Source organism: Paramormyrops kingsleyae, chromosome 16 (assembly GCF_048594095.1).
Source record: "Paramormyrops kingsleyae isolate MSU_618 chromosome 16, PKINGS_0.4, whole genome shotgun sequence".
Classification (NCBI taxonomy): Eukaryota; Metazoa; Chordata; class Actinopteri; order Osteoglossiformes; family Mormyridae; genus Paramormyrops; species Paramormyrops kingsleyae.
In genome coordinates this window covers 4,389,725-4,403,519 of record NC_132812.1, presented here as the reverse complement: position 1 = coordinate 4,403,519, position 13,795 = coordinate 4,389,725, and the positions used below count along the sequence as shown (strand labels likewise).

Genomic DNA, 13,795 nt, shown 5'->3' with positions numbered 1-13,795 from the left:
GCCATTTCACAAAAAATGTAGGAAGGTTTAGTTTTGCGCGAACAAGTGTCCGTTTGTAACTTCTCAGTTACAGAGTTGAAGAACAGCCAGTACATTCACTTAGATGAACCATGATCTATTTACACAGCTCTTCTAAACCTAAGAGCAGAAACATGCCATTTTAAAGTATAGAGAAAACGGTTTGGAAAGCCAATACCACCCTAGCAGGCATTAAGTTTGTTTCTGAAACTACTGCACCTTGCTTACTGCTCCAATAACAAATGGCATTCGTTTTGTGTAATGTATATCCGCATGGGTGTATTTGTGGTGACACCTTTAAATGGAACGGTCATCTCCGCAGATGACAGCTTACAAATGTTTCAGGGTGACCTTTCACAATGGCCGCTTCATCTACAGTAACCAAGCCACATAAAAGGGCCAAGGGTCCAACTCCGAGAGCAGATACAGACAGACACACACTCTTCAGGATCGTCTGTTCATTTCTATGGGCAAAACCCTATACGCACACGTAAGATAACCTTAACCACAAGTAACCAAATAAAAAACAAGACTTTTGGCATTTTTAGTTTTTTGATTGTAGTCAAATTCATTTATTTTTTAACATAAAATTGAGTTTTTAAAGTGGGGACTTTAAAAATGGTCCCCACAAGACCAAAATAACTTATTGTACTGTGGGGACCAAACGTAATACATACATCCATACACACAGACACACAGATTGCTGAAATATTTAAATCCGACTCTCCTCCACCTCCTTGCTTATGCTGCTTATTTTTCGCTCCTACACACCAACTCTACTGGCCATTTTCCACTGAAGCAGGACAACTCAAAGGTATAACACCAGAAACCCCAGTGGAACCAGCAGTTGAATTTTGCCTGGTTTCTCTACAGCGCCCCCTTGCTGGATGTTGGAGATGATTCCGTGTTCAGTTCACTACGAGATTCAGGATACCACACAGAAGTTCCGGAAAGGGGGTTCCCTCAAAGCAGAGTAACATGGGGAGAGGCCAGAGAGCGACTGAAGTTTTGGTGATGCAATGGTCGTTTTCCCACATGGGTGAGAAGTCACCTACTGATGTCAGACATTGACGCCTGTTCCTTCGCTTAGTTGTAGTCCAGCCCTCAATGACCCAAACATGGCAGCACTGCCTCAGAACCAAAAGACTAGAGTAGCAGACTGGCAGTGAGATTTCTTCCATACCTTCTGTCTCTCTCACACCCACCCACCCAAAGACAGCCCATTGAAAGCAGGTCTGCTCAATCAACATAAAAAAATGACCAAATTAACCATAAACCTCAAAAATTATACATAAAAATGGAAGGGGTGATGTTCACAATTAAAGAGAATGAAAAAAAGCAGAAATGTTAAGCCGTTCCTCAGAAGTGTAGACTCTCCCCTACCTGTTTGACGATCAAGGTACCATCTTTCGAGGGCGTGGTAGCAGGGTCACTCTCGGTCTCGTCATGAACAATCATGGTCTTGACTGATTCAGTCTCTCCATTACTGAGGTTGGAGGAGCTGGAGACAAGGTCGAGTGTGTGACAGAGCAAAGACATTTGTTAGTGTAATTCAATTCATGTTTTCTCATCTATCATCTGAAAACAGAACTCATAATGTCTGCCATTGTTTCAACTATTCCAATTTCAGTACAACAGCAGCTCTTGCCATCTACAGAAGTTTTCCAATGACTCTTCCATTGTAAGATACATCAGCAATGAAGAGGACCAGTAGAGGACTTTGTCATGTGGTGCAGGGAGAACAACCTGCAGCTCAACATCAGCAAGATTAAGGAGCTGGTGGTGGACTCCTGGCATAACAGGGAGACCCTGAGACCAGCCACCATCCAGGGGGAAAAAGTGGAGGTGATTCAGGGCTACAAGTACCAGGGGTCTACCTGAGCAGCAAACTGGACTGGGCAGACAGTGCAGCAGTGCTGTACAAGAAAGGCCAGAGCAGACTCTACTTTCTGAGGAGGCTCAGGTCTTAACCTGTGTGGCAGGCTGCTGTGGATCTTTTGTGGCCAGCTAGGGTGATGCTAAACACCTGAACAAAGCCATCAGGAAGGCCAGCTCCATCACAGGACTGACCATGAACAAAGCCATCAGGAAGGCCAGCTTCATCACAGGACTGACCCTGAACAAAGCCATCAGGAAGGCCAGCTCCATCACAGGACTGACCCTGAACAAACCCATCAGGAAGGCCAGCTCCATCACAGGACTGACCCTGAACAAAGCCATCAGGAAGGCCAGCTCCATCACAGGACTGACCCTGAACAAAGCCATCAGGAAGGCCAGCTCCATCACAGGACTGACCCTGAACAAAGCCATCAGGAAGGCCAGCTCCATCACAGGACTGACCCTGAACAAAGCCATCAGGAAGGCCAGCTCCATCACAGGACTGACCCTGAACAAACCCATCAGGAAGGCCAGCTCTATCACAGGACTGACCCTGAACAAACCCATCAGGAAGGCCAGCTCTATCACAGGACTGACCCTGAACAAACCCATCAGGAAGGCCAGCTCTATCACAGGACTGACCCTGAACAAACCCATCAGGAAGGCCAGCTCCATCACAGGACTGACCCTGAACAAAGCCATCAGGAAGGCCAGCTCCATCACAGGACTGACCCTGAACAAACCCATCAGGAAGGCCAGCTCTATCACAGGACTGACCCTGAACAAACCCATCAGGAAGGCCAGCTCTATCACAGGACTGACCCTGAACAAACCCATCAGGAAGGCCAGCTCCATCACAGGACTGACCCTGAACAAACCCATCAGGAAGGCCTGCTCCATCACAGGACTGACCCTGAACAAACCCATCAGGAAGGCCAGCTCCATCGCAGGACTGATCCTGAACAAACCCATCAGGAAGGCCAGCTCCATCACAGGACTGACCCTGAACAAACCCATCAGGAAGGCCAGCTCCATCACAGCGCTGATCCTGAACAAACCCATCAGGAAGGCCAGCTCCATCACAGGACTGACCCTGAACAAAGCCATCAGGAAGGCCAGCTCCGTCACAGGACCGACTCTGGACTACAGGGTGCAGCAGCAGAGAAGAGGATGGTGGCAAAATTGGACAATATGAACAATTCTGTCCATCCGCCAGAGGGGGCACTATCCTGGAGCACATTTAGCCACCTGCTCATTCCACCACAGTATGCTAAAAATGCTGCTAATGATCGTTCCTGCCTGCTGCACCTGACAGGCCACTCCCAAGCGTAGACAACACACAATGAGCATCCCATCCTGTTACAGAGCAGATCTCTCTTCATTAACTGCACACATAACTTTGCCAATTTATTATTCTATTCTTAAATATTTCTGCAGTATCAATATTCTGTTTTTCCAGGTTATTTAATTTGTATACTGTGTACTCAAAGTTTGTTTGCAATACATTTACATGGTTGGCATTATGTGCACTGTCTATGCAGTTTGCATTTGGAGCTAAATGTAAGCTCATCTGTGCATGATGTTCTGGCTGCTGTATGCACCAGAATTTCCCCCTGGGATCAATAAAGTGCATCTTAATTTTAATATTCTAAGTAGCCTTTTGGCTATATAACGGGGCACTTCCATTGTTGGTGACCTGCTTTGAAAGCTTGCATACTTCATTAAGTAAATAGATATGTTCAATAAGCAGAACTATGTTAGAAAGACATCACATGGACATGTATGGAATCCAGAATTCTTTGAGGCAGAGTCAACATACACGGCACGTGAGTCTTCAGGGCCTGAGGTGGACTCGTCAGCGCCTTCCTGTTCGACATCTTCATCTTCCTCATCTGTGGTGCCAGACTCCTCACTGGAGGAGGAATAGTCGGTCACCTTGTTGTGGGGCCGCACCTCCTCCACTGCCCTCAGTTCTTTGGCTAGGGCGGTGAGATCCTGCCAGAGGGAAGGAGGGCTTAAAAGTCAATCACTGGCTGATGGATGTGCACCCAGCAACCAAAGCTACAGTCAGCGTGCAGGCCCCCAAGTTTGCCATATCACAAGGATCTTCCAAGAGAGTTTACCACAGTAGTATAACAGTAGTACATTCATTTAACAGTTCTTCACTGAATGGCAGCTCAGCCTCATTTCCTTGTCTTAGCTTCTTGACAAAAAACTAGGATGTATTCACAGGCAGGGGTCAGTAAGCAGGATGCTGTTTGGAGGAAGTTACATTGCATGGACCAATCAATAGCAGGCTGGTGACAAGTCAGCCAATGATGCATGTGCTGGTGAAAGGTAAGCCAATGGAGAATGGGCTGGTGAAGTGCCAGCCAATGAATGGTGAGATGAACACAAATAAGCTTCAAGAACAGAAAGAAACCTGTCTATTCCAGAGGAGGTAAATTTGACAGTAGTGAAATTAATGGCAACTGTCACAGACAGGTGAATACGACAACTTATTTTTTCCCCACCACGAGTGCTGGGAAAGCCCTGCCTTAAGTAACACTAACATTCTCATAGGTCTTATCAGCAACGGTTTGTTCAGATGGAAGCTTACATAGGGAGCATTACAGCAGATTCTGTCTGCCCAAACAGCTCAAGACTTTGTCAATCAGGACGATATATGAAATCCAGCTTGTAACCTCAAGTAGTTCTAAGGACCAAGCAAAATAAAACTCAAGCTCGTTTGGGGAGAACTTAACTAATAGCTCAGAGTTGTTAAAATCTTATCTAGCTCTGATTTAAAGGAACCCAGGGTTTTAGCTTGCACTACACTAGCAGGAAGACTATTCCATACTCTAACTACACGCTGTGTAAAGAAGTGCTTCCTCAAATTTGTTTTAAAATGTTCTCCCGCTAATTTCCACTTATATGGCCACGAGTTCTAGGATTTAAACTAATACTGAAGTAGTCAATTGGCTAAACAGCATCCAAACCTGTCAGAATCACAGACCAGTCCTCCCCTTAGGCTCCTTTGCTCGAGGTTGAACAGATTCAGCTCAGCTAATCTCTCCTCATAAGACATCCCTCTAAGACCAGGAATCATTCTCGTAGCCCTACATTAGACTTGCTTAGACTTTTCTAAATTGTGACACAAGTATGGCAGAAATGTGCTGTAGGAGGGGGTGGGGGATGAGGACAGTGTCCACTGCCCCCCGTGAGCTGCTGATGTCTCTCTGAAGCAGCAACATGCATCAGACAAACAGATGGAGCGCACTGGCCAGCAGCAAGAGGGACTGGAGGAATGACTAGACCGTTTACACAGGCTTACCACGTCAGCCTACAGAATTCACACATTCATTGGTCATGTGATTAGGTTACATGACACCACGAAGGCATCAAGTCGGAAGAGCAGTCGGTGAAAGATAAAAATGGAGAGGGGGAGAGAGAAAAAAAAAATCCATGAAACACCAGAAATGTCAGAACACCAATACACCCATGACAATGGGACAGCTCATCTCTTACACATTCTGAGTGGCAGACATTATCTATACATCTGTAGACTTTTTCCATGTATGACCAGATTTTCCCATATTTGCAAATTAGTTTTTCTTGTCCATTTGGAGAACTTAAAGCAAAACCACTCTGATGGCAAAAACAAGTTAAATTCAACTGAATAATAGGATTTATTCAGAGTCCTTTGTATCATTGAGCCGAAACTTACCGCCGGTCGGCTTGGCCGGACAAAATCCTTCTTCTCCTCTGGCTTCTTCGCAGCATTTTCAGGCCGCTGTAACGGGGAGCCCTCTGACTTTGAAGACGCTGAGGGACCAGAAGACAGGAAACTAGATTCAGAGCATGGGACTTTCCCAGGATCACTCACATTTAGCCCATGAAAGACAAAACATCACAGGAATAATTGTTTGGATAACAGAACTTGCTAATCAGCCAAGAAGCATCGTCGTCGTCATCATAATCAAAAAAAATTACATTTGTTATTTAGCATACAGCTTTATCCAAAGCAACACATTTATTTATTGTTTGTTTATGTTTGTTTGTTTGTTTGTTTGGAAACCAGGGTCAGCCAGCCCCTGGAGCTAATTGGGGTTGGCATCACTCTACCGACCCAGGGATTTGAACCAGCAACCTTTCAATCACAGACGCACCATCCTAACCCACTGAGCCACATGTATCATCATCATCACCACCACCACCACAACAACAATGTTTTAGCAAACGCTTAAATAATGAGTGTGACTCTGACTCACATCGGACCCGGAACCTCTCCCCTGAGCCGCTCTGGGAGCCGGCCTGGGAACTGGAGTTGCTGGAGCCAGAGGAGCTGCCACTGCCGGGCCTGGAGGCCAGCTTCTCCACACGATCCCAGAGGAGGCGCGGCTCAGGGTTGCTGTGAACGGGCGAGAGAGAGAGAGCAGTCGTAGAAGAAAAGAAAAAAAAAAACACACAATCCTCATTGACTTATTCCGAAGGATCTTGCTGCAGTTGGGCAGAGAGTGCAGGAGCCGTACTTTGCTGTGCTCCTCTGGGCCGCCTGACCACTGGGCTGCACGCCCCCTTGCAGTGGAGAGTCTCGCCGGGACAGCACCGGGGACCGGGAAGTCGTCCTCACCGGAACCTACCAGAAAGACAGGCTCTCTCAACATCTGCGAGCACAAGGGCAAACAATCCCCAGTGCATCTCTCATATTCAGTGAAGCACCACCAATTAAATTATGTCCTAAACACAGCAACCCTTCAACAAAACACAGATCTTGGTCACTAGATATAACAATATCATTCACATTTCTGTTACAAAGAGAAAAAGACAAACAATGAACAATGAGCTTCGGGGCTATAAAATGACACCAATCCTGTTGGTTAGAATGCCCAGGTGGGTTGGGTAGCCTGTAACTATGTGCATTTCCTCTGTTCTTCCATCTTTATTCCCACACTCATATTTTACCTCCATATAATGTGAAGTCTTATGGAAATCTATGATGCTCTTTTTCATGTTAAATCTCTGTTAAGCGCTTATAGGCAACCGTCTTAAGATGGACACCATACAGAAACCAAGAGAAGTGAATTATGGAGCAAACCCCTGCTACACAATTTCCTGAGCAAAGTACCACACTCAAGAGTCTTAACAAGATTTCCAGCCATAGATGCTGTGCGTTCAAAGGCCTGGACCCAGCAGTCAGACATAGTATGTGGGAGTTTAACTGACAGACAACTATAACTTGGGCAAATCCACTTGGATAAAAGCATCTCTTAAGGACCTAAATAACACTAAATATACAGAGAGAAGACTGTCATGATCCATGATCTGAAGCCCAGAAAAGACGGAGACAGCAGTGAATGTCTGCACGAATGGTTCAGAAACAGGAAGTGGATCGGAGCATGTGGAACATTCCTCACACACAGCAGGGGAAGGAGAGGTGGTGCAGGAGAGGGTGACAATGATGGCAAATGGTTATAAAAAAGGGGAAAGGATGGGTTTTAGCAAACAGGTCACCTGACAGACATGCGGGGTTTTCAGAGACCAGGAGGACCAATAGGCTCATTTCCTCGTTAGTAATTTCGTAAGCTGCACAGCTGAATAACTGGGCATTCGGTATTACAGTTTACGTATTTATCAGATTTAACTGGCAGTGCCCATTTCTAGAACCCACAACCGTTTGGTCATAACACAAGCTGGCACCGCCTTGGCCGGATTGCCATCACAAAAATTACATCATTCATCTTAAAGACCGACGGCAGCAATGACTTGGCAAGTCAGTTCTGCATGATGATGAAAGGAAGAATAACATAACACTGCTTATTAAGGCAGCGGTAATTATACTGTATAACCTGTTAACACCATGACAAGAGCAAGCGACACAGTGATAGTGGCCACTGCCAACAAAGAGATCCTCTGGCCTTTTTATCACCATCATCCTCCCAGATTCACCATCACAGACCAGGACAAACAATATGCTGGCCAGTCCAGACAGATGATCATAAATCTCTCCAATGTGGGGATGCATCACAGGAAAGCCATCAAAGCGGCAGTGACCACCCCCTGCCACTCCCCCCCCCTTTGTGAGGACAGCGAGTAAAGAGTGGGGAGGGAAGGAGAGGAGCATTGAGGAGGAGGGGGATGGGAGCCTGTCCTTACCCTGGGAGGGGCCTCCTCACTGTCGGCCCGAGCCCAGGCTGGCTGCTTGTGCTTGGGGGCGGGCTCAGGGGGCGGGGCCCTAGGCTCTGGGGGGGGCGGGGGTTCACTGCGTGCAGGTGCGGCCTGGCGCGGCTCCTGCGGTCGGAGGTGGAGGTGTGCAAAGCTAGGAGCAGGGTCACTGAAGGAGTGGGAGCGGGACACGGGGGGGGCGGCCGGGTGAGACCACTGGAGAGGACAGACAGAGGATGGGGGGGGGGGGGGGGGGGGGGGGGAGCAGTGAGACGGGAACAGAACACAGCCAGGGGTATGGGGGAGGGGGATGGATTGTTATGATGAGCATGGGTCACATGTGGACATTCAGACTGAACACATTCACACATGCCAGCCCCGGGGAGCTGGGCATGTTACACGGTAATCCCAGCAGTAATCCCAGCAGTAATCCCAGCAGTAATCCCAGCAGTGCACCGCCTCTCCTGGCCTCCGCTCGTCACACTATTTATACACCTTCACTGTCGAGGCCTATAATCTCATTCCACACGAAGGAAAATGACTTTGGCCACCAACCAAGTTCAGGTTTACTGTCCCACACATTAGGAAATTAGCCCACCTCAGTAATGTGTTTCAACAGTGAAGCAGTGCATGAAGCCTGGCCTCTGCAGAAGCCTCTCTGCAGTTCATTTCACACTCTACTCTTGTTAATGATAAATACTGCATCAGCAGAAGCTTTGGCACAAAGTTACGCCCAAATAGGGAATGGAAATATCCTCTTAGGTGACCACAGGCATTTCCCCAGATCATGATCAGTTAGGGTTAATGTACGTGAGAGCTACACACTTGCTAACACATACCAGTCCAGTTTAAAATGCAGAACACAGATACATCATGTGTGGTTTGAATGGCTCTTGATCATTTCCTGTCACGTGACATCTGGCAGCCAATGACAAATACACTACCACTGTCAAATCAGAGTCGGGGACAGCAGCAAGGCCAGGGGAAGCCTGGGGCTCGAGCATCACAGCAACAGGTGCAGAGACCACCAGACACTTACGGTTAAAGCTGGGGGGGGGGGAGTATGGCCATCCCAGATATAGGCGAGATCTGATGCCATCACCTCTGCCACCAGCTGATGGAGGAGCGGGAGAACAGCGCCGGTGGTTACCTGTGGTTCCATGGGCCTGTGGGGAGCGGAGGCGACAACTTCTGCGGAGCTTCCGTTGTGGAAGGGAGCCGGGGGCTGCTTGGACTGAGCGGCCTGGGGGGAGCCCTGGATGTTCTTTCGAAACCTTTCATCAGCCTAGAGGGGTGGGATGGAATGGGGGTTCAGGGAGGGACAATCAGAAGAGGGGAAGGATGTGCAAGGGGACCTGAATCACAGATTCACACAAGAAACTGCAGGATCCCTGGTGATGTAGGTGCTACACATCTGGGTCTTAGAAAACACAAACTGACACACGGTTTTCATGGGAATTTTTCTTCCCCAAGCTTGAGAGGATTCATCTTAGATAAATGTATGCTTACAATGGGATTTGCGATTACATTTTTCATCAGGAGCAGAAAATGAGAGAATTTCATCCAAGAATCAAGATGACCTGTACACTTTTTAGATGAATTTCCACAGGTGAAAGAGTCCCTAACACGCATCTCTCAAGCAGTCAAAAAATTTCCCAAGAAACCTACTGTTGCTTCAAATACCAACACCATAACAGGAAAAGTCCATGGAGTTACAAGACTCTTTAGATGAAACATCACCTCTTACCGAAAAAAGACACAGGTTAAAAACAATCAGGGTCACACCAACAAGCATGCAAGTCAGGAGCCCAAAAGGCTGACAAAGAAATACCCCAGTTGCAGTCAATGCAGTCAGTGTGGCCATTTCACACCTACAATCCAGCAGAGAACCAGTGATATCCACAGAAAGCTGGACGACAGTTAGTTCTGGGACAGGACCAGACTATAAACACTCTCCCACAGTCTTGGGGGAAGCTCTCTCACCTGTATGTGCATATCTCTTGGAGAGCAAGATGAGATATGTGAAAACTAAAAATTCCTATGGACCTGTGCTTGTACAATGGAGGATAATGCATCAGTATCATTGTAAAATTCAGCTTTGGCATCCAAAACTGCGATCACTACAGTCACATACAGATATGGGGAACGTAGAGACCTCCCTAAAGAGCGCTCTGAGAAACATCTGCTCTATGCAACAATGCACCAGCGTGCTCATCTCAAGCAGGAAACTGCCTTCAGATGGGTCACTCATCTGTCAATGTCATTCTTGGCACACGTACGGCGAAAAGGGGGCAAAAATGAGAAGTCCCAGGCGCCGGGGCTCTCAGACACTGCCAGCCGTCCTCCCCAGAGCGCCACACCGCAACGCTTAAATCAAACCCCGCAGGAGTTTACGATGAAACACCCCGTAAATGCTTTAAAAGTACTCGCCCAAATCCTACTGAATGGACATGAGGAAAATGAATCAGACCAAGGTGGAGCTAAACTGGTGTAGCCACGGAAGAACCAGCCCAGAGTGAGATAGACGTGCAAATTCACAAGTACACTAGCAAAAGGCTCTTAAGAGTAACCTTTGACAGAAATGGCTACGCTACCTTTCCCATGCTGCTGAATTACAAGATGCCATAGACTCCTGCTCCAAATGCAAACAGCTAATCTTTCATTCTTCAGCAGAAACCTGTGAAACGCACCGGACTTAAGTATCACTGTGAAGTGATTATGTGAGCCAGGCAGTATGAGGTCAGCTAGCGTGAATGAAAGCGATAAATGAGTGCGTGCGGTGATGCTGACATACGATGAGCTTCTGGGTCAGAGAGAATTTTGGATGTGGGTAGAAAACAGATGATGGGTGATAATATATGGTCAGGAGGAGACATGAAGCCAAAGCACCTTAAAGGTTCAGTCGTTTCCACGAAAAGCTCCATTTTAGGGTTGACGAGATACCATTAAAAAAAAAATCATTTAAGAAAAAGGTCCAATCACATAAGGCACCCTGGTCTCCAAGAATCCCAGTACAGGCTGTGCTGACAATTACAACAGAACCCAAAAAGATGTTTCATCTTAAGAGGTTTTAGTAAAGGCTGCATAGTGTATGAGCAAGCAATTTCAGACAGCAGCACTACAGCCTTCAGAGAAGATGTAAAGAAGAGAGTTTATGGTGTGCAAGCAAAGGTTTCCCTGGTGTCCTGCCTTATCTCAGACAACGGCTCTCAGTCCTGGGGGGCATCTGCTGTCATGTGCTTTCTTAGGTCATGCACATGTAACACTGGCTGGTGGTGGTGGGGGAGGGGGAGGCGGGGGTTACAGGGGCCGTTAATTTTATTCAAGCAGCATTAAGGAGATGGGCTGGGAGACCATGGACAATCCACTCTTAAACGTGGGTTTATTGTCCAAATGTCCAGACCACTGGTGAAGTACAGGAGCTGCGGGGAGGGGACGCCTTGGTTCTAAACGTACATTTCCAAAATAAAACACACAGAACAGTGCAAGGAGCAGGCTGGGGAGGCCCGCTACCAAAAGGCAGAGCTGAGGTCAGGCCCACACGTCCTTGCAACAGAGCATTGAGGAAACGCAGAGAGCAGCAGCTCAGGCAGAAGCAGCAGGAAGCCGGCGGGAGCACAGGCTGGGAGCACAGGCGTGCAGGGGGGGTGGGGGGGGTTCACCTCTCGGGCTCGCTCGGCCACCTCAGGCTCAGGTTTGGGGGTGGGGCCTTTGGGCTCTGCGGGCGAGTGCGGGTGGGGGTGCGCGTGCGGCGGGGGCTGCTGAGGGGCCTTGGTCCTGTCTTGATGCTGCTGCTGCTGCCTGTGGTCCTGCTGGAGCGACAGCAGGTAGGCCTGCTCCACCTGCAGCTGCCTGTGGAGGCGCTGAGCCTGCCGCTGCTCCTCCATCTCCCGCCATTTGTACTCCTGACACACAGAGAGCCCAGGCAGGCGGATGAGGCCCCCGCTGGCATAAGGGCGCAGTTTTTGGGGAGGGGGGTGGAGGGGCCATAGTATTTTTTATCTGGTGTATGATGAAGAGGGGGCAGAGGCGTAGAGATTACAGGAGCCTGACACTGAAGAGGGTTTGGGATTTTCCCGACTCCCAGGCTCAGAACTAGTTAGCTCTCTTTGGAGAGTAGGAGTTAAACATTAACTATTGCTGGCAAGAAGTAGAGCTGGAAGTATTAACTCATTCATTTGTCTTGTATCCGTCCATTTTCCAAACACTTACCCAGGTTCACAGAATGTAATTTACACTTAATTTAAACCCAGGATAGGTTCCAGCTCACCCCATGAGCCTGATCAGGATTAGCAATTAGAAGATGCTTTTATACTTAGATATACTGTATCCCTAGTTTTCTGCAAAACAAGCTTTAAGCAGTGACATTATGAAAGCTAAGCAAAGGAGCTAATTTGAAGGAATCAATACTAATAAAAATTAAGAGTGTGCTGTCTGGGAGAAACTCAAATGCGATGAGGCCGTCAGTGTTTCTGATGCCAGGCGCAGCCGTCAAAATACTCAGAGATGAACGTGTGACACTACAGCGTCAAAATGCCTACGCAAACATGAAATGGTCAACCTAAAAGCAGCAAGAAAGCGATTTATGTATGACGCAATAATGTATGAAAGAGCTGTGAAGGAAGGTCTAATGGACAAGGTGATGGACAGGTGTGGGAAGCCCAGAACTTTAGAGAAAAATCAGAGAGAACTGGAGGAGAAGTGTGGAGGCAGTGGTGGCACTGGGATCCGTAGCCGTCAGAACAGTGTATGGTGCAGGAAGAGACAGACACATCGCCTCAGAATACAGAACTCAATGTGTCTCCATACAACCGTTCTAACTTACGGATCTGCAGGGCGGAAAACGGGGAATTCCACTTCCTTCCTGATCGGATGTTCTCACAAGCTCATTGCAATTCCGGAGGAACGTGCAGAAGAGGTCTAGTGCTACAGGTCACCCACCAACAGACACAGAGACACAGAATCCACCTACAGCTTTCAGATACCTGCGTTTGCACACTGCCCATGTTCAACGGCAATGCTAATGATGTCACTAACTGTGTCTATGACGACCGGAGAACAAAAACAAGGCAAAGGATGGCGCAAATACCCCCCGTGACCATACTGCCGTGTGAACTGCCACGCAGCAACTTCTCCTCAGGGCTGCACCAGCCTCCCGGGACCTGGGCATGGGTGTTGGCTTACCAGGAGCATGGCCTGCTCGTGGAGCAGCTGCTGCTGCAAGATCTCCAGGTGCCTCTGCTCCTCCTCCAGCTGACGGCGAATATACTCCTGCCGATCAGGGAGGGTAGACGGCCGTAAGAGTACAGCCTCCGCCTTCAGCCAAACTGCAGTTCTGCAGCCGCAGGCCTGCTTCAGACACCAACTCCCCCCCCCCCGCCCAGATGTGTCCCAGCGACACCCGCTTATCCCCTGATTGGTTATTCCGAGCTGATTGGTACCTGCTCGCGGTCGGCCCTCCTCTTCTCCTCCTCAGCCCTCCTGCGCTCCTCCTCCTCCTTGCGACGGCGCTCCATCTCCTCAATGCGTCTCTTCTCCTCCTGCTCCCGCCGTCGCTGCTCACGCTCCTGCTGCCGTCGCATCTCACGCTCACGGCGTTGTTGCTGTTGGTGACACCAGGGAGCACAGGTCAGGGCAGCGTGTAGGAGCGACGACGGGGGGGACGCGGGTCGGGGCATCGTGTAGGAGCGACGACGGGAGGGGGGGGGGGGGGTGGGTATCGGGTGTTACAAGGGGACGTGGGTCAGGGCTGCAT

At 48.6% G+C, this 13,795-nt stretch overlaps 2 protein-coding genes across 5 annotated transcripts in view; both read right to left on the bottom strand.

The window, feature by feature from the left end:
- map4k4 (mitogen-activated protein kinase kinase kinase kinase 4) overlaps positions 1-13,795 on the bottom strand; it is a 69,400-nt gene that overhangs the window by 12,481 nt on the left and 43,124 nt on the right. For 2 of the 4 annotated variants that reach the window (XM_023831760.2, XM_023831762.2), the window contains exons 13-22: positions 13,482-13,643; positions 13,225-13,311; positions 11,703-11,945; positions 9,191-9,325; positions 8,032-8,256; positions 6,408-6,514; positions 6,147-6,286; positions 5,603-5,700; positions 3,716-3,891; positions 1,402-1,519 (exon numbers count right to left, since the gene is read on the bottom strand). In XM_023831760.2, the coding sequence (XP_023687528.1) occupies positions 1,402-1,519; positions 3,716-3,891; positions 5,603-5,700; positions 6,147-6,286; positions 6,408-6,514; positions 8,032-8,256; positions 9,191-9,325; positions 11,703-11,945; positions 13,225-13,311; positions 13,482-13,643 (1,491 nt within the window). The remainder of the gene's footprint in view (positions 1-1,401; positions 1,520-3,715; positions 3,892-5,602; positions 5,701-6,146; positions 6,287-6,407; positions 6,515-8,031; positions 8,257-9,190; positions 9,326-11,702; positions 11,946-13,224; positions 13,312-13,481; positions 13,644-13,795) is intronic. The other 2 variants (XM_072700347.1, XM_072700348.1) reach the window with 2 other exon arrangements.
- LOC140578654 (uncharacterized) lies at positions 1,526-3,709 on the bottom strand. The gene is made up of 2 exons (XM_072700349.1): positions 3,338-3,709; positions 1,526-2,910 (listed from the first exon to the last, which is right to left on the bottom strand). Exons 1-2 carry the CDS (start codon positions 3,527-3,529, stop codon positions 2,026-2,028), a joined length of 1,077 nt encoding a protein of 358 aa, XP_072556450.1. The 5' UTR covers positions 3,530-3,709; the 3' UTR covers positions 1,526-2,025.